This window comes from Cannabis sativa, chromosome 8, assembly GCF_029168945.1.
Source record: "Cannabis sativa cultivar Pink pepper isolate KNU-18-1 chromosome 8, ASM2916894v1, whole genome shotgun sequence".
In the NCBI taxonomy this organism is placed as follows: domain Eukaryota; kingdom Viridiplantae; phylum Streptophyta; class Magnoliopsida; order Rosales; family Cannabaceae; genus Cannabis; species Cannabis sativa.
Window position 1 is genome coordinate 21,233,467 of NC_083608.1, and position 20,975 is coordinate 21,254,441.

Sequence of the window (20,975 nt, forward strand, 5' to 3'; positions counted from 1 at the left end):
ATAAGAAATATTTTTTTCTCATTCTTTCTCTGTATCTCAATCCTAATTCTCTCATAAAAGAAAAATGACAGTGTGTTGACTACACAATAACGTGCATGATCATGGCTATTCAAGCAATATATCAGTTTCCACATTTTTTATATGATTTTATTTCAATTGTGGCTTCAAGACACTATTTAAAGGGGACCTCCCCAACATATTGGGATGTAAAACCCTAATTAATCACATTGTCTATTTCTTCTTATATTTTCCTTTAGATTATTGTGAGATAATTTTCTAGGCTGATGTTCTAGTAAGAGATAATCTTATATGTGAGGCAAAATTTATTTACGTTTTTGTCTATTTAATATTATATAGAAATAATTATACAATTTTTATGTGAATATAATTAGTATAAATATATTAATATATTAATTTTATGATTACTTTTGTAATTCTCAGATTTTTCATAAGATGATTTTTTATGTTTTTAAGATAGAACTTTTATTACTCATCTTCCAAATAAATTGTGTTATATGTGTGAATCTACATCTAAATAAATGAGCTAAAAAGATTATTGAAACCTTATTACTTTTGACATTGAATTTTTTTTACCAATTTAATTCGCATTAATTTTATTATTAACATTTTCTCAAAAAACACCAATAATTTGATTACTTTTTGAGCTTTAGTTCTGCTAATCACATTTTGATTAACATATCTCTCAATAAACACGATCGCCCACTTTGTGAAAACAAGTTTGGCGTAACCAAAAGCTAACCTAGAATACCAACAGAAAAATGAAACCATTGTTTTCAATGACTGAAATAAATTTATAACAGGTAAAAAAAATGTAGTAATGCCTATGCCTTTTGGCTCCAGATTAGCAAAAGGAATACAATATAATCAGCCTCCAAGCTACTCAATATCTTTCACAATCCACATGATCATTTAATTTAGTTGTAATTACAGTGAGGTTCTTGAATGGTGACCATCTAATCCTATACTGCAGGACTACATTCAAAGTTACATGAGGGCTTTAATCAACTACTAATACCAGCACAAAGTGGATGAAAACAAAACAACAGAATGAATGCAATAAGATTACCAACACAATGCTCATCATTTATGATTTATCCAAACACAGAACTATAGTACAAATATACAAGCTCTAAATGCGCAGCTTGGAAAGCCGCAACAAATCAACAACAAACCGTTAGAACATCAGATACCATACGTGTATACTGTGACCCTTCAAACCCGGATCTGAAAGGTAAAAATGTACCTTTATGTCAACTGAATTCTCACACTTGAACATCAGAAAGAAGCAAACACTGCCAACAAGAGTTGTGAAAAGTAAGAATTAAAAACAGCAAGGTGAAAAAGAGAGCGAAAAATTAAATGGGATAAGAAATTTTTAAAATATACCTAAAGTTGAGCCAAAAAAAATTGAAATAGTAGGGGTCATGATGTCAGCCAGCCAATGAATGATTATTGAGCCACACAAGCAGGGGCAACTCCAAATGTGGATTGCCTGTTCTTAATTCAACCTGTCAACATATTTGTTTCAACTCAAAACTAATGATATATTTCCCTTGCATTAGCTACTGGGATGCATCCGACTGTAAAATTCAGTGAAGTCAAGCCTGAACAATAGAAATTTCAAATCTACATGTTGCTGCACAGGCAACTGAGAAATAAAATTCTCGAGTAACGAGGAATATTCTTTGGATATTGCATTAAGATCTTGCCCCATGTTCCGAAGAAACTCACTGGCACGTTGAGTGAGGGCCTTCCTACCATCAGTAATCCAGGATCCAGGCTCTGAAGATTTATTATTAGATTTATCACTCGTTTTCTTTCTTGATCTACTCTTGTCTTGAGAGGGTAAAGAAGATTCCGTTCTGTAGTAGGAGGTACATGTTAGTAAAGCAAATGCACATCACAGCGCTCAGAAATATACAATGTAAGAATAGAAAAACAAATACCTTGCTTGCAACTCATGAATTCCTTCATATAACCTATCAGCATGGCTTCGGAACCGCAATATAAGATCAAACAAGACAAAAAGAGACTTGTACAGTGTTTGTGAACGTTCACCAAGGAGAGATTTCTCAACGATTGAATTGAGATACTTTTCATGTGCAGCAAGCAGATCATCAAGATCCTTAGCTACCTCCATTTCATTTGATAAAGTGGACCAAGAAACCTCTAAGACTTCAAACATGATGTAATACTGCAAGTTTGTGACAAAATGATTCATCTCGTCCCAAAGAACTTGGCATCGCCTCAAAGTTGAGAGCAGTGGCATCTTAACTGCATGCTGCAGCTTATCAAATGAATTGGAAGTGATACAATTTGGTTTCATAGTCTTCCAAGCTCCAATAAGAGCATGTTCTACTCGTCGAAGTTTCCATAGGAAATTAAATATTCTTAAATACTTAGCCATGACAGACTCAGTAAATATAGTATCTAAAGGAACTCTTGCATCATATTCTAATGAAAACACATCCCACCCCCTATCTCCCGTTCCATGAGGCATCATTTTTACCCTCAACCTATCCAATATATCAGGATCGTCATACTGAGCATTAGATGCCCGGATTGCAGTTTCCAGCAAACCAGCAAGCTGAAAAGAGCTAATTGTGTTAGCAGGTTCAGAAAGTTCTGGTCCAACTATATCCATCAAGTACTGAACAAAATCCCCTTGCCCAAGAAGTAAATACCGCTTTATAGCAAGGCAATGTTCTTTGAATTTGTAACGGTTGTACATAACATCCAACAAATGCTTATCAATTCTCTTTGCTGCCTCGTCAACTAAGGATTCAAGAGCATCAGTTTCACCATATCCAAGACCCCCTCTCCTTGTTGAGGTTCCAGCAGCAGTTGCAGCTTCGGTTGCGGCTTCGGCCCAGAAACGATCATCACAGCAGACACGAAGGAAATTAATGGACTTTCCAGTCCTTAAAATGCGTTGGGCAAGAGATTGTGGAATGAAAGAAGGAAGCATTCCTGAGTGGAGCATGTAACCTTCCCTCCAAAGGGACTCAGCTTTCACTGGCTGACCTACAACAAAGAATTCTGCAAAAATATCTTCCAGCTCTCCTTCCAAAACCCAGCTCCTCACCATTTCGAAAAGTGGAGAGCAAACCCGCCTGAGTAAACGCCTCATGAAGTCCTGCACCATTGGATCACCATGCTGAGCATGCAAGTGAATAGCCCCAGCCATTGCCCCACCTTTCAAAACCTTACACTTGTCCACTAAAACGGCCATTAACCTCATTTTCACCATTGGCTCAGCAAACCAAACTGATAATCTCCTTAAAGAAAGATAATTCCCTGAAGCTGCCGAATCCGAAACCAATGGAATCGGATTCATTGCCTGTGACTCCAGTACAGCCAACAACTTATAGTAGTCTGAAAGCTGGTCTTGCAATGCAGCACAAAAGGCCTGCCCAACTGTTCCCACATCTTCAGCCGGAAACCGATCCATACTCTCTTGAATATACCCTTTTACCTTTTTAAACAACCAACCTAATTCACAAAGCTTTCGAACCATTATCCGAGTAGCTCTAGGAACCTTTATCGAATCCAATAAAACATACCCATCAGAATTGGTATCAAACTTGACATAATTCCCATCAATTCCTTGACAAGCATAAAGCACATCTCTCACCAAAACCTCTTCGGAAATTTCATTCTCTTCTTTCAACAAATTCACAAACTCCTTAAACGCAATCTCTCTTAGATTCTCCGGGTCCTTTGAGACCAACAAAACCCCATTATTCCAACCCTTTTCCTTACTTCCTCTTTTACGAGAAACCCTTAAATCGTTACCCAATTCGGCATCGTTAAACGCCAGATTGGGCAGTAAAACCGACGAAGAATCCAACTGGGTCGTAGTGTTCTTCCTATCCTCGGATATAATATTAAGCAAATGAAGAACTGCCCACTTGTTATTAACACTTCCAGGACCGGTTTTGGATTCGAATTTGTTGTAAAGCTCGGAAAAAGTGAGGGCCTGGGAGGACTTACCTTGATTAGCGAGTCGGCGCTTGATGGACTCAGCAATGGCAGCCGAGTCGGGAGCAATGGAGGGCCTCAATCGAGCGGAGAGTATTCGAACGGCGTAACGGAGATATTTCTGGAAAGTTGGTGAAGTAGAGGTGAGTTGTTGAGAACCGGAGGCGGGGTTTCCCGAAAGTAAACGGAGAACAAGCTCTTTAATCAGATCTGCCACCTTCTGCTGATCTTCTTCTTCCATTGTGGTGAGTAGGGTTTAAAAGCTTGGAGTCGAGTTTCCAAGGTTTTTTTTGAAAAAAGAAAAAAAAAAAAGACTTGGAAGAAGAGCGAGCGAGTGTGTTTTTTCAGTTTGAGGGTCCGTTGGTGTGTAGTGTGTTTTTTGATTTTTTATGGGCGCGTTCGTATTATTGTATTTTTATCTCTCCAAGTGAAACTGAAGAGGGCAACCAGTATGAGATTTTCGCTCATTTAACACAACTACCATGGTGCGTGTCATACAATACAATTTTTTTCCTCTTTTTTTTCTTTTTTTTTTTTTTGCTAAAGGTGTCTTTTTTTTTTTTTTTGAAAGAGAGAGGACATCGATGTGCCGTGACGACGAAGAAATTATCGGCTCTGCATGCAATGGACATCGATGTGCCGTGACGACGAAGAAATTATCGGCTCTGCATGCAATCAAGGCGAACAGGCGGCCATTCTTTATAAGAACGATCCGACCCTAATCCACTTGAGAGCAAAATCTCATTCTTAAACTAATCATTTTTACTAAAGGTGTCATACAATACAATATATGTATCCCATATCTTATAATTTAGCAATCATCAACCTATATATTTATCAATCTATGTATATAAAGGAGAGATATAAAGCAGGTGATATGACACTTAAAAATTTCTCTAATTATTGTTATTTATTCTCTCTTTAATTTTCTATTTTCTTAATTTTTTATTAACTTTATAAATAAGAATTCCAAAATCTATATTTACAAATGAGTATTTTATTAGCATCATTAAGTATTTAATTTTTTATTAACATTATTTAAAGTCTATGTTTTTTATTTTGGCTTTTTTTTTTTTTTGAAATTTAACTTTTCATGTTTTTAGTTTTTAAATTTTTTAATTATTATACACTTTAAATCTACATAAAAAAAAAATATTAAGTAACACTGATACTTAATAATAACACTAAAACAAGTATTAAAAACAAAAAATGCTCCAGTATAATATATGTCTTGCCAGCTGGCATGAGTGAGATTTTTTTCTCTCCAGGTTTTGAAAGTTTGTTTGCGATTGAACTGGTTTCGTGCGACTACGGCTTCCGTCTCCGATTGGTGCGACTAAGGTTTCCGTTCCGATTGGTGCGCTTCTACTGGTGGAGCTTGGCGTCGACTGGTAGGTGATCATCATCGTTCGGTTTTCATTCGTTTTTACAGAGCTTCGGGTCTGCGTGTTGGGATTGAAGGCTATCGGGGTTCTGGGTTGTTTTTCTGGTTTTCTCACGATCGGATTGTTCGCTGCGTTTTGTCTCGGGTTTGGTGCGACTGGGTTTTGTTTCTCTTTCTGTTTTGCTGCGTTTTTTCTGTTTGGATTTCTTCAAGGTTTTTTTTGATCGATTCTTTTGGTGTTGTGGTTGTTTCGGTTGCTGCGTTTTGGTGTTGTGGCTGTTTGGATTTCTTCAAGATTTTTTGATCGATTCTTTCTGTTTTGCTGCGTCTTTTATTCTCTCTATCGGCTTGCTGAGATTTTTACTGGTGGAGCATGGCGTCAAGCAGTCATGCCATGGAGGACATGGAGCAGAGCTATGGGAATATAGAGTTAGAGGATGAGAAGAGTTTTGGAATTGAGATTGATGACGATCATGAGGAGATGGCTCTCGTGGATGATCGGTGGTGCCTAGTGGGTAGATTTTTGAATGCTCGATCGTTAGACTTTGAAGCTATGAAGCACACATTGGCTGGGCTGTGGAAGCCGGGGAAGGGTCTTTTTGTCAAGGAGTTGGGTCCAAATTTATTCTTATTTCAGTTTTACCATGAAATAGATATTAAGAGAGTCATCAATGGTAGTCCTTGGACTTTCAATAGGCTTCCTTTGATTTTCAGTAGGTTACCGAGGGGTAGTGATCCGAAAGCAGTCAGTCTAAATAACTTGGATATGTGGGTTCAGATTCATGGCCTCTCAACGGGATTTATGACAGAGAAAATTGTGTCTACAGCAGCAAATTATATTGGCACTATAGTCGAATCGGATCCGAAAAATTATAATGGCCTTTGGCGGGAATATCTGCGAGTAAGGGTGACGGTGAACATAGATGTTCCTTTGAAAAGACGCATGAAGTTAAAGAAGACTGGTGGTGAGTGGTTCTATGCTAATTTTAAATATGAGTTTGTTCCAACATTTTGTTTTAACTGTGGTATTATTGGACACTCAGAAAATTTCTGTCATAAACTTTTTGATACGCCTGAGGAGGAGCTTGTGAAACCGTATGGGAATTTTATGCGAGCGCCACCACGACGAAAGAATTATTTGCTTGGTGCTCAATACTTGCGCTTGGGTACGGAGGCCGATGAACAATTTGGCCATGAACAGTCACTGGTGCGGCAGCCAGAGGAGATGCCACAGATGCAATCGCAGCATTCAAACTTACCTCGTTTAGATTTTGGAGAGGATCAAGGGTCAAAGAATGGGAACAATATTCCTGTTTTACAGGATGAGAGGAATATTTCTAATAATGGACATAAAGCTACTAATGGGAAGCAAAATATTAGTGGGAAGCAAAATAATGGACATATTTCTAATCATGTGCCAGGTCAACATTCTCTGTTTCTTCCTGGTCCATTAATGCCACGTGGTGGACAAGGGGGCCGTGGGTCTTCTCTAGAGACAAAAAGAAGGAGACAAAGTGAAGGGGTTGTTGGGATTGATTGTGTTGATATGGATGAGGATGATAGTGCTGATATGGTTGATAATGGACTCTCAAAAAACGAGTTCGAGGTGGGCTCTGGTCTCTAAGTTGGAATTGTCGTGGGATGGGCAACCCACGAGCGATACAATTCCTATATGACACTGTGGCCCAAAAGAAGCCTGATTTTATTTTCTTATGTGAAACTTTATGTCGTAAAGATGTGTTGGAACGGGTCCGACTGAAATTGAAATTTGATGGGGTGTTTGCGGTGGATGCTTGTGGTAGAAGTGGTGGGGTGGCTTTCTTATGGAGGAATAAGGAGGATGTCAAGGTGCTGAATTTTGCTACAAACTTTGTTGATGTGGAAATTCTTTCTAGTGATATTGGGTCGTGGCGCCTAACTGGATTCTATGGGGAATCAAAAAGAAGTCTTCGGTGGTCCTCCTGGGAACAACTTCGGACTTTAGCTAATGGTAATACTCTCCCTTGGTGTGTGATTGGTGATCTGAATAATGTTCTCTCTCAGGAAGACAAACGAGGAGGACATCCTTATCCAAACTGGCTTCTTGATGGTTTTCGTGAGACTATCCGGGTGTGTGGGCTGATTGATTTAGATATTATTGGTCATCAGTTTACTTGGGAGAAGAGTCGTGGTACTGAAAATTGGATTGAGGTTCGGTTAGATCGTGCTCTAGTGATAGAAAGTTGGCTTCATCGCTTCCCTTCAGCTAAGCTCATTGATCTTGAGGTCTCTTCTTCTGATCATTGTCCTATTTTACTTGATATGGCTGTTAAAAAGTTTGTTTCTCTTAACCGTAAATTTCGTTTTGAAAATTGTTGGCTCCGTGAACCACTTTGTTTTCAAGTTGTAAAGGAGTGTTGGGAGGAATATCCTTCGGTGGGGATTCAAGAGAAAATTCAGCGGTGTGGGGAGATTCTCTCGGAGTGGGGAAAAGACTACTCCGGAAACTTTGCTTCTCGTATTAAACACTGGAAAAATGAGGTGAGACGATAGAAGAATGGCCGTGACCCTGATGCCATTACTAAGTACAAAGAGGCCGAGACTGAGCTTTTCGAAGTTCTTACTCAAAAGGAGGTTTTTTGGCGCCAACGCTCGAAGCAACTATGGTTGCAAGAGGGAGATAAAAATAGCAAATTCTTTCATGCTACGGCCTCCTCTCGGCGGCGGTCGAATGCTATTGAGAAGCTTCAAAATGACGATGGAAATTGGGTCGACTGGGATTCGGGTTTATCTGAGGTTATGTGCTCTTATTTTCGAAACCTATTTACTAGCTCTACTTGTCATATGGATGATGTTCTTGATGGTATTTCACCCTCTATTTCTTCGGCTCAGAATGATTTTTTAATGCAACCTTTGACTGATGAAGAAGTGAAAGCAGCTCTTTTTCAGATGCACCCTGATAAGTCTCCGGGTCCTGACGGTATGACACCAGGGTTCTATCAAAAGTTTTGGGCTGTTGTGGGCGCTGATGTAATTAAACAGGTTCGTTCTTTTTTCTTAGTTGGTCATTTGCCAATTGGTCTTAATCATACTAATCTGGTGTTGATCCCTAAGAAGAAAAATGCCACTACCATGGGAGACCTGCGCCCTATTGCTCTCTGCAATGTTCTTTACAAGGTGTGTTCTAAAGTGCTTGCTAATCGGTTGAAGAGTGTTCTTCCTTCTGTGATTTCTGAAAACCAAAGTGCTTTTATCCCGGGGCGTCTTATCACTGATAATATTATGGTTTCGTTTGAGGTAATGCATTATCTTAAGCGGAAGAGGGTCGGAAAGGAAGGTTATATGGCTCTGAAGCTTGATATGAGCAAAGCTTATGATCGGGTTGAGTGGATTTTTCTTCGTCACATGATGCTTAAAATGGGCTTCCAAGACCGAGTGGTGGATCTTATTATGCACTGTGTTTCTTCGGTTTCATACACAATTACTCATGGGGGTCGTGAGATGGGGCCGATTACACCGGGGAGGGGTCTTCGTCAAGGTGATCCCCTCTCTCCTTATTTGTTTCTGTTGTGTGCCGAGGGTCTTTCTGCTCTTATAAAGAGATTTGAAGCCAGGGGTGTTCTTCATGGGTGTCGGGTGTGTAATGGTGCTCCTGTTGTTTCTCATATGTTGTTTGCTGATGATTGCTACATTTATTGCAAAGCCATTGTTAGGGAGGCTCATAGTGTTCTTCTTTTACTTCAACTTTTCGAACAAGCTTCAGGTCAGTGTGTTAATTATTCAAAATCAAATATATTCTTTAGTTTAAACACTACCTCCACTGCTCGACAAGATATGTGTAATCTACTCCGCATGCATGAAGCTCCTGACAATAGTATGTATCTCGGCCTCCCCTGTGTTATGGGCCGTAATAAGAATGCCATACTTGGTTTTTTGAAGGATAAGATGCAGAAAAGAATTTTGAGTTGGGAAGGTCGGTTGCTTTCTAAAGCAGGTAAAGAGGTGCTGATCAAAACTGTTGCCCAAGCTCTCCCTACTTATGCTATGTCTGTCTTCTTGTTGCCTGTGGAAACTTGTAATAAGTTAGAAGGAATGATGAGTAAATATTGGTGGAGTTCGGGCTCCAATCAAAAACGTGGGGTCAGTTGGTCTAGTTGGAAGCATATGTGTCGGCATAAACATCATGGTGGGCTTGGTTTTCGTCACTTGCGGGATTTCAACTTAGCTATGCTCGGAAAACAAGCTTGGAGATTAGTCTCGAATGAGCATTCTTTGGTCAGTCGGGTCTATAAGGCTCGATATTACTCTCATGGGTCGTTTTTGACTGCTTCTCTTGGTCCGAATCCTAGTTTTATTTGGAAAAGCATCTTCGAAACACAAGAGCTGATCAAGAAGGGCGCTCGACGGGTTGTTGGTCCTGGTACAAGTATTAGTGTTCAGTTTGATCCGTGGTTAGAAGATACTTCTCATCCGTGGGTCACTACTATCGCTAATGGTATGGAGCAGTGGAAGGTTAACAATCTCATGGTGCCAAGAGAACGATGTTGGGATTTGGAAGTGATCTCCGATATTTTCAATGATCGGGATAAGGAGTTAATTTTGAAGACCAACATTGTTCAGGAGTCTACAATTGATACGTGGTATTGGTCTCTGGATCTGCATGGTGTTTACACTGTAAGGGAGGCCTATCGCTTGCTACATCAGGCTGATGTCACTAACATTAGTGACTTTGAGATAAAAATCTGGAAGATCGCTTGGAAGCTTCAAGTCCCCCCGAAAGTTCACCAACTTATGTGGCGTGCTTTGACAGGCTGTTTGGCTACTAAAGTTCAACTTAATACCTAGCACATTCCTCTGGATCAACTATGTCCAATGTGCCACCAATCGTCTGAGACGATCATCCATTTATTGGTTCTGTGTCCCTTTGCAAGATCATGTTGGCAGAGGTCGAGTCTAAATATGGTCTCAGTGTCTTGGACATCATTTTGGGATTGGTTTAGTCAGATGATACTTCAGCATTCTACTATGGCACAGGAGGAATTATTGATGGTGATTTGGGCAATTTGGCATGCCCGAAATGAGCTAGTTTGGCGGGAGAAATCATTGTCAGCGGCAGAGGTTATTCTATTGGCAAGAGTAGTCCTTAATCAATGGAGAAATGCTCAACAAAGGAGAATGGGGTCTTTATTTGTTCCTTCGGGTTCGAACATAGACTTGGAGCATTGGGTGAAACCGGTTATGGGAAAGATTAAGGTAAATGTTGATGGCGCAATCTTTGCAAATGACAGAAAATTTGGAGCGGCTGGCGTGGCTCGAGACCATGATGGGCGGTTCATTGAAGCCTTCACGGTCCTCTTGGAGGGGTGCGTGGACCCGGTCATAGCTGAAGTTGTGGGGGTTAAGGAGGCTCTAAGTTGGATAAAGAGACACCAATGGGGTCGGGTTGATGTTGAGACGGATTCTTTGGTTGTTGTTCAAGCAGTTCGAGGTTCGGTATTCATTCCATCTCCTTTTGGTCAACATGTGTCTGTTTGTCGTACATTGTTGGCTTCCTTACCTTTAGTCACTATTAATTTTGTTAAACGTTCTGTAAACAAAGCTGCACATTGTCTTGCTCGTAGCTCTTGTTTGTATTCAGATCGTATTTTCAGTGAGAGTACTGCTCCTGCTGATCTTTTATCTATTGTAATGGTTGAAAGTTCATTCTAATAAAGTTTACCATTTTCCTTCAAAAAAAAATCTACATAAAAAAATTATTATATATTATAAATATTTTTCACATATATACATTTAATTATTATTTCTTCTTTTATACTATTAAAAAAACTAGAGTGTCTAATCACATTGTAACGCCCTAACAACTAGGCACGCTACTCAAAATACTTATGAAACCCTAATTCTCTAAACGGGATTACTAATCAAAATAGCGTAGAATTTAAACTTTTATATTAAACAGAATAAAAATAAAACTTGTAATAAATTTAAACTTTTATACAGTTCGGATCCCAAAAACTATTTACAAACTTTATTACAAGTCTTTTTCTTTCAGCCGACCTAAGCGGCAAAATAGAGTTTCAAAATACATCACTGGTAGACCCTCAACCCGCTTGGTCTGATATGACTCGGACATGTACATTCTTCGCCCAGCTCTTGAAACTCATGGCTGATCAGCTAATGCCTTACCCTTTCCTGCACAGTAAAGCATCCGTGAGCCAAGCCCAACAAGACAGTATAAATTATAACAAATATAATATGCTCATTATACTATTTAACAAATATGCCATTCACATATGTCTGTATGACACAGACCTGCATATCGCACTGACATGCCTATTTATGTCTACGTGGTGTAGACCTATGTGTTGCGCTCACACATCTATTTAAATCTACATGGCGTAGACCCACGTGTTGCTCTCACACGTCTAAATACATTAAGGCCTTAGAATTGGTTCATCTCGGTTATGGTTACCGAGTCCAACCTGATTATGCCTTGAGCGCATAATCCCTAAATCTCATTTCAATTAACATGGCATGACATTTATGCACATATATCACTAGGGTAATAACCCTAGGCTATTAGACCGTTCCTATTAGGGTAATAACCCTAATCCCGGTTACTAAACATACATACATATCATTCTCAATATAAGCGCCACTGCGCATATTCTACGTGCTAACCACTGTCTTACCTGTTGTCCAGCAATAGATAGAGATTCTGAATCCCCGGGTGCTCCTAATCAGGTGTCAGTAATCCTAGTCACACAAATCCGGGATTTTTCAAACTTAGGGTTAACCCCTGATTCCATACTCATAAAATTCAATCATGGCATTTAAAATTCAGATAATCATACAGAGCTCGGAACGAGCTTTCCAACGATATAAAGAACTCCCAAATCGGAGTTCGGAATCAAAAGTTATGAGTTTTCAAAGTTCGACACAAAACTGCCCAAAACCACGAGGGCGGGCCGTGGCATGCCCAAACCATGCCGCGGCACCTGGGACAAAACTCAGGTTCCACCAACAGGGGCGGGCCGTGGCATGCTTCAGAGCATGCCGCGGCACCTGGGTTGAAAACCCAGTAAACCAGCAACTTTAACACGATTTTTAGCATGAAAATCCAACCCTTTCATCCACAAATCTCAAGCAAACTTGTAAATTAACATGTAGAGTTGCTAACACATAATAGAGGGCCAAAATACACAACTCATGCATAAAATTCTCAATATGAAAACCCTATTTAATGCAAAACATGCCTAAACTCTCCATGATTCAAGCTCAAAAGCTTGAGCTTCCAACCAACATACTCAACAAAAATCCAGCAGCAAAACACCAAGTAAAATTAGGTTTCCATCATAGAAATCTTCCTAGAAGAACATCCAAAGCTCAACCATAAAAATTCTACACAAAGTTATGGAATTAGCACCCAAAATCAAGAGAATCAACAACAAATTCCACTTCATGCAAATTCAAGATCTTCAACACCTATTCATGCTTTTCTATAATTAAATTTCAGAAAAAGCTTCAAGTAATTAAATAAGAAAGCTACCTCAATTCACACCAAGGCAAGAACAATGATTTTTCCTCCAAACTCTAGCTTCAAATCAAGCTAAGATCAACCTTTTCTTTCAAAACTCAAAATTGAATGCAAAGAGGGTTTAAGTGAGAGAGAGAGAGAGGGGTCGGGCAAGATAGGGGATAACACCAGAAAATTCCATTTTGTTTTCCTCAAAATTCAATTTTTCAAACATAGAAATTAGAGATCAAATGACCAAAATGCCCATAGGGCCAATTAACATACATACACACTTCCAAGGACAATATTGTCATTTCATACCCATTTAATATCCAAACTAATTTCAGATTTATCAAATATAAAATAACATGCCAACACTTAATCCCAAATTGCATTTCGGGCCCGAACCTGGTTCGGTCCGAAATACCCGGTTGTGACTATACCACGTCAACCTGTCAGAACACACCTGAAAAAGACAACATAGGCATGCTATATAATAAGGGAAATTTGAATTTGTATGCTTGCATTTAATTAAAATTTATCCTCAAAACTCATAATACCCTATATTTAAAATATATGACAATTTTTCTATTATGCCCAAAATACCCTCTGTTTTTTCCTTCACCCCCCTATCACTTCTTCTCTCTTTCCCTCTCTCTTCTTTTCTCTAACCTGCCCGAAGCTACACAGAGGAGGTCAAATTTTGCTCCTCTATTCTCATCCTCACTACACTAGCACCACACTGCACAAGGCTCACCACAAGGCTCACCACATAATTTCTCTCATTTTTGGACGAGCATCATACACTAACTTATGGGTAATTTTTTTTTTGTTTGAACAATCTTGTTTGTTGTTGTTATATTTAGTTTAGAATGTTATTTTGATGCTTGATCTGTAGATTGTTGTTGTTATTTAGCTGTTTTTTCCGATAAAGTTTGCTGCCTGTGAAATCTGGATTTGTTCTGGTTTTCTGCATTTTTTTCGTCGGGCCCGATGCTGGCCCGATGGGGGTCCGATGAGCTGAAAAATTTGATGGCAGGGAAGACGGCCCGATGGGTCCGATGGTCGGACCATGTGGGTCCGATGGTCTGACCCGTTCTGTATTTTTTTAATTTTTTTTTTATTTTTTGGACCTGGGTCCGATGCTCTTTATGTGGGCCCGATGGGTCCGATGGTCGGACCATGTGGGTCCGATGGTCCGACCCTTTTGGTTTTTTTTTTTATTTTTTATTTTTTGGACACGGGGTCCGATGCTCTTTTATGTGGGCCCGATGGGTCCGATGGTCGGACCATGTGAGTCCGATGGTCCGACCCTTTTGGTTTTTTTTTTATTTTTTTATTTTTTGGACCTGAGCCCGATGCTTGCTATGTGGGTCCGATGGGTCCGATGGTCGGACCATGTGGGTCCGATGGTCCGACCCTGTGTATTTTTTTATGGGAAATTTGATTTTTTAATTTTTTTTGACCCTGGGGCCGATGCTCTCCATATGGGTCCGACATCGGACCCGAGTGGTTTTTGGATCTTTTTTGAATTTTTTTTATTTTTTTAAAGGATGGTCCGATGCACCTCCATGGGGTCCGATGGTCGGACCAATCGGACCCTACTGCAAGTTGTTTTTTTTTTTTATTTAATTAATTATGATTATTTATTTTTTATTATTGTATGCTTAATTTATTTTGTAGTGATTTATTAATATTTGTGTTATTAATTTTTCTTTTATTAATAATTATTATTTTATTATCAATTAATAATTATTTTTTATTATTAATTATTATTTTAAATAATAATTGTTTTATATTATGAATTATTATTAATTATTGTTTTATTAATTATTGTTATATTTTTTATGGTTTTAGTAATAATTATTAATTATATTTTATTATTAATTTTTTTTAATTTTTTATTATTAATTATTGTTTTATTATGAATTATTAATTATAGTTTTATTTTTCATTTTTTTATTAATAATTATTTTATTATTATTTATTAATTATTAATTAATACTTTATTATCAATTAATTATTATTGTTTTGTTATTAATGATTAATTAAGATTTTTTTCGGTGAGATTTTGTTGTAAATTATAACTGTGTTTTTTTAAATGTTTGTGACAGATTCAACTGTTAATGCGTGTGTTATGTATAATGGTGTTTGGGAGCTTGATGGTAGAGATTGGATTTATAAAGGGAGTGCCGCTTTGACAATTGACATTGATCCGAACCTAAGCTACTCAGGTTTGGTTGATGTTTTGTACGAAGAACTGGATGTTGACAAAGCGGAGTATGACTTGAAATTGGAAGTAAATTACAAGTACAGGAAAGGCTATGAGTATCCTGCTGAAGTTATTCGAAATGATAAGCGTGCAAAGTACTTTTTATCTACACTTGCGAAGAAGCCAGATGAATTTATTCCTTTGTTTGTGACTTTGTTAAAGAAGAATGTTTGGGTTGATCCTAGTCCCACACCAAGTTCTGTTAAGGATAATCGTAGCGAGGTTGGGAGTTTTGTTCCAGAAACAAATCCAGAGGTGTTGGTTGCGGATGTATTACCTGAATTAAACACTATGATGCCGAGTGCTGATATTGTAGCACAAATGCCCTAAATTGATGGTTTTTGTGATGGTCCAGACCCTGAATATTATGTTGAGGGCAATGATGGCGTAAGAGACGACGAAGGTACAGAGGCCCCTGTTGCTGTACCTTTGAACTTGACTCCACTATCGTACCAAATACCACCGAGGCCACCGACACATAAAAGAATGCCCCGTAGAGAAAATTGCCAAACACCTGGTACTAGTAGTAGTCGTCCAGGCGAAACCAGTCATGCTAGAGGAACTACTGACAGTACAGGTCCTAATAATGGTAGAGAGACCAATGATGTTAGTGGTCCTACTGATGCTCGAGGTACCAATGTGACTGGATGGACCGATCCATTTTCTTCTTCGACAAGTTACGGTAAATTCAAGGAGAAAATGTATACAAGAGAAGACATCGAGGATCATAGTCATTATATATCTACGGGTGGCACACCAGGCGGGGAGTTACATGTGGGAAAGTTTTTTAGAGACAAAGAGCATTTAAAGATGGTTGTTGGCCTGTATGCAATGAAGAAAGGGTTTGACTACTACGTTAGGAAGTCCGGTACTGATATTTGGTACGTCACATGTAAGGATACAGATTGTGGGTGGAGATTAAGAGCGAAGAAGAACGTACTTTCTAACATGTTTGAGGTGAGTACATTTCATAATGTACATACATGTTCCCTTGATCTTCGAGGAAAAGATAACCGTCAAGCATCACCTGTAATAGTTGCCCATCTAATTAAGGATAAGTTCACAACTGACGGCTCGGATCAGTTGCCCTCTGATATAAGAAAAAGTATGCACAAGGATTACGGGATCCAAATGAGTTACGAAAAGGCATGGAGGTGCAGAGAGAAGGCAATACACCTGACTCGGGGTACACCTGAAGATTCGTACTCTTTATTACCTAGTTACTTGCACATGCTACAGTTGCGGAATCCAGGTACCATCACGGATTTTGTGGTAGAAGATGGTCGCTTCAAGTATTGTTTCTTCTCTCTGGGTCCTTCTATTCGGGGGTTTAAGTTTTGTCGACCTGTTATATGCGTTGATGGGTCTTTCTTGAAGACTAGGTATGGTGGGCAAATGTTGTGTCCAGTGGCTTTGGATGCAGGGAGTCATATCTTTCCGATAGCTTTTGCTATAGTTGACAGTGAAAACCACAATTTCTGGACCTATTTTATGAGAAAATTAAAAGAAACGATTGGTGATGTTGAGAACTTAGCTTTTGTTTCGGATAGGCATCAAAGTATTGTTCGTGCTTTGGATATCGTGTTCCCTGATGCACACCACGGTGCATGCTACCACCACATTATTATGAACGTGAACCACAAGTTCAAGACTGACGTCTTCACGAATCACATTTACACGTGTGCGTACACGTATTCAAGATCAGAGTTTCACAGAGAATTTGAGAACATTCGGGCCATGAATCCAGCGGTTGCAAAATATCTTGAGGAAATCGGATTTGAAAAATGGGTTCGGTCGTACTTTCCAGGGGTACGTTACAATGTAATGACGAGCAACTGGGCTGAGAGCTTCAACAACACAACTAAGGATGCAAGAGGCTTCCCGATCACTGCTGCTGTAGCATTCCTGAGGTCCAAAGTCCAGAAGTGGTTTGCTTCACGAAAAGAAAAAGCTGACAAGTGGACGAAACCCCTAGCACCAGAAATGGAGGAGGACTTGGCATTGCATTTTGAAAAAGGTCAGTTTTTGAACGTTGACTCATGCGGGCCTTACACGTTGCAGGTTCACCCTGGAAGAACAGTTCTCACCGGTGGCGTAGTGGACTTGCAGGAAAAGAGTTGCACTTGCGGCTTGTTCCAGTGCATGAAGTTTCCTTGTCCTCATGCATGTGCTGCATCTCAGGAGCGAAGTATTAGCGTGTACACACTATGCTCGCCATATTACACAACCGAATATTGGAGGAGAACATACGAAGGAACAATTATGCCAGTTGGTGACGAGGATGATTGGGAATTACCTGATGACATAAAGAACATGACAGTTGGAGTGCCTGTTGAGAAGCAACCAGTAGGGCGACCCAAGAAGCAAAAGGTTGGAAGAATTAAGAACAACCAAATTGCTTGTAATGGTGAAAGGATTATCAAATCACGAAAATGTAGCAAGTGCGGTGCCACGGGACACAACAGAAGCACTTGCACCTACCGAGGTTTAACATAAATTTTTAGTTTATTAGTATTGTGATGCGCTGGACTATTATGTTATTTATATTTATGGTGTAAAATATTTTTAATTTGTGGCATGAACATGTGTTGTACTGTTACGTATTTCGCATTGCATTATTTCTAAACTTTGTTAAAAATCTGAGCCAAAAACAAGTTCTACTGATAAAATAAAATAATTTTAGTGAAAGTAGTTTGTTCAAATTGAAAAGTGTAAAAGTAAACATTGTTCAACAAATATAAAAAATTAAACATCTAAAGTTCATGCCAAGTTCTGGTAGAATAAATCTACTGCCCATCTCTGGCGAAAGAGCGACATATGCTGATCATGTACTCCATCGAATGGTAGATCCAATAACTTATGCTCAATATGCTCTATGACGTACATTCCACAATCGCCGCTGCAATAGTAGGTAAACGCCAAATTTAATAAACCATAGAGAATATTATAAAATTTTTTTGTTAATTAATAAACATACTATAAAAAAATGCATTTAAATTACCTCGATTTTGTCTGAGGTACAACTTTATTGTCCATCATTTCCCAGTCGAAGGGTCTGACGACTTTCGGAGGTTTGTCATTTGAGGGACCATCACCATGTAATGAGTGTCACATACACCACACTGGTCCACCAATTTGGCTAGTAAAGGGCACCACACATCCATAAGCGAATTCAGTTCGTCTTTCGTTAGAGATCCAAGACTCGAATCGAAGAGGAATATCTTCCACAACTCAAGATTGACCTCCATAGCGATCCAATGTTTCGGTCCGTTCAAGAACATGGCCATGTATATGCACTCCATACCCTTCCAAGAAGGCAAAAATTGGTTTGGATCCCCACGAAGGAGTTCCAAGATGGACTCATCCCAAACAAAACCATCATGGTCAGTATTGCTCTTCCAAGCATCCCACCGACCCCTCAACGATGAGGTAAACCAAGATGGCATCACAGTACACTTACGTGGGTACAACTCCGGGAAGAAGTGTTGCCTCCTCCTCATCATATGGAAAGCAGCATCCAAATGCTGCACAGCACATATAAATAAGTCAACAGTAAATAACAACATTAAAAAAAAAAAACAAATAACAACGGTAAAAAGCAGTAAATAACAACATATAATACTTAGTTAATAAACTTACGTCATCAGAAAGCCATAGTTTGTCTGTATTTAGGGTCGAGAACCAAGCCACGCCACACAGACCGGTGAAGACGTCCCTCGGATACTTGTTTCCGATGGTTCCCACTAACCAATTTCGAAAACTATGTAGTAGCTTCTCATCAACGGCCGAAGTGGGTCAACATTCACATTGGTTGTTGATGGCTTCATCTTCTTCTTCATTTCTGTGTACTCGTCAAACCACCTTGGCCTTTTCTTCGTTCTCTTCTCCACCGGTGTTGGAACGGTCTCTAAAACCCGAACCTGCGAATCTTGGGTATCTCCAATGGACGTGACCGACATGTTCTGAGGTGTCCGGAGTACATCTTCCTCATCATTAGGTCTGTAATCATTCGGAAGAATGAACTCATCTCCTGGAGACACGGCGTCTGGCTGTGGCTCTGCCTCTGCGCTGGGCCTTCTCTGATCTCCCATAAGAGCCAATAGGGTCTTCAAGTAACCCATTATCTCATTCTGCCCTTTCAAAATATCAGTCTGGCCTTGCTTCAAAGCAAGTTGTTCCTTTTCAACACGCTCCAATCTTGCCAATATGGCAGAAGATATTGGCACCTGAGGCTGTGAGGTGCTGGGAATAGATGCTGACTGCGGCATAGATGCAGAATCGGGCATTGAGGCAGACGGTGGAACAGAACGGGCCCCTGATGGTGGAGAATGTGGTGGTGTATCATCTCTGAAGATTCCAGCTTCCTCCGCTCGCTGTTCTAGCGTGAGTGCAAGCTTTGAAGCTTGGCTGCGCAAACTATCCTGAGTAGGCTGGCCATCATCGCCAATAACCAATTCTTCCATATCCACAAATAGAGGCGCCTCACCTCCAGTGACGTGGCTCAAAAACTCGGCCTCATTACTCCGCGGACATAAAACGGAGTCAACTGCAAATTATAACAAATTGATTATTAGACTTAAATTAAAATAAAATAAATAAATAAACGTAAGCAAATGCAATGAATTAACAAACTCATTTTTTTTGCAAATAATCTGATGACTTCCTCTTTCCCGAGTGGGGCATCCTTACTCTCCCAGTTCACCATTCGGGGAAAGCGATGCGATCTTCTGATTGCAAATTTCTCAGCAAGCTCGAGGATGGACTCATAAGCCCAATACTGCAATGCTACAGCATATCCATAGGCCGAATACTTTGACTCCTTCTGAGTCGTTCCCTTCACAATCTTCTCATCCATATGCTTTTTCTTTTGTACGAAGTCCTTACTCCAAGTATCTTTCAACAAGTTGAAAGAAATTTTGCCCCACGGGTAATTGTAGAAAAAAGGGAGGTCCTCAACCATTCTAATGATAAATGGGGGAACCAGGTTCTTCTCTTCTTTCCCAGTCAGAACACCCATCACGAACAGCACCAAACCCAACTTGTAACAATCATCCTTCTCAGTGCAACTCTCAAAGACGCTGCGCAGACGACCAATGCTGATAGATGGATCCCCATTAAAATATTCTACTATCAAACGGTCTGACGTCGCCCTCTCCGAAACCTCAGCCTCAGTCGGTCCACGTAACAAATTAAGCCCAGTCACCAAGGCAAACTCAGTTCGGCCGAATCGGCATCTCTTCTTTGCAATATAAAAATGCACCTCATCATCTTTATCTGATTTTATCTTATGCATGAAGAGCTGATGGATAAGAGCACCTGAAAACGCTAATGGCTCTCTCTCAAAAAAATTGTTGAAAGGGAATTCCTCCTTCACCCTTTCCAACAACTGCATTTGTACAAACTTGGCTTTTACTTTGGGGTAATAGTAACTACCGCCCCGCCAAGTAACACGACCAGTGTAATGTTCAGACACTGGCAGTAAAAGTCGTGGAACTTTGGAAGACTGAAAAAAAAAATTATATTACACCCTAAACCTATAAATAAACAACAATTAATCATTAATAATAAAACAATAATCAATAAATAATAAAAAATTAATAAGACAATAAAAATTAATACAAAAAATAATAATTAATAATAAAACAATAATTAATAAATAATACAAATTAATAATTAATAATTAGTAAAAAAATAATAATTAATAATAAACATTAATTAATAATTAATAACTCATAATTAGTAAAAAATTAATAAATAATAAAACAATAAAAAATAATACAATATTAATCATTAATAATAAAACAATAATCAATAAATAATAAAAA

At 39.1% G+C, this 20,975-nt stretch overlaps 2 protein-coding genes across 2 annotated transcripts; both read right to left on the bottom strand.

Annotated features, from left to right (window-relative positions):
* Window positions 1–909: 909 nt before the first annotated feature.
* Window positions 910–4,460, bottom strand: LOC115700472 (gamma-tubulin complex component 3). Its single transcript, XM_030628012.2, has 3 exons — window positions 1,968–4,460; window positions 1,408–1,883; window positions 910–1,313 (listed from the first exon to the last, which is right to left on the bottom strand). The coding sequence occupies exons 1-2, from the start codon at window positions 4,241–4,243 to the stop codon at window positions 1,580–1,582; spliced, it is 2,580 nt and encodes an 859-aa protein (XP_030483872.2). The 5' UTR covers window positions 4,244–4,460; the 3' UTR covers window positions 910–1,313; window positions 1,408–1,579.
* Window positions 4,461–18,185: 13,725 nt separating this feature from the next.
* LOC133030466 (uncharacterized) lies at window positions 18,186–18,928 on the bottom strand. The gene is made up of 2 exons (XM_061103219.1): window positions 18,790–18,928; window positions 18,186–18,674 (listed from the first exon to the last, which is right to left on the bottom strand). Exon 2 carries the CDS (start codon window positions 18,651–18,653, stop codon window positions 18,186–18,188), a length of 468 nt encoding a protein of 155 aa, XP_060959202.1. The 5' UTR covers window positions 18,654–18,674; window positions 18,790–18,928.
* Window positions 18,929–20,975: the final 2,047 nt, after the last annotated feature.

Coding starts and splice junctions, on each gene's coding strand:
- LOC115700472 (XM_030628012.2), bottom strand. CDS start 4,243: ATGGAAGAAGAAGATCAGCAGAAGGTGGCAGATCTGATTAAAGAGCTT. Junction 1,884..1,967: donor ATTCATGAGTTGCAAGCAAG/GTATTTGTTTTT, acceptor CTCCTACTACAG/AACGGAATCTTCTTTACCCT.
- LOC133030466 (XM_061103219.1), bottom strand. CDS start 18,653: ATGATGAGGAGGAGGCAACACTTCTTCCCGGAGTTGTACCCACGTAAG.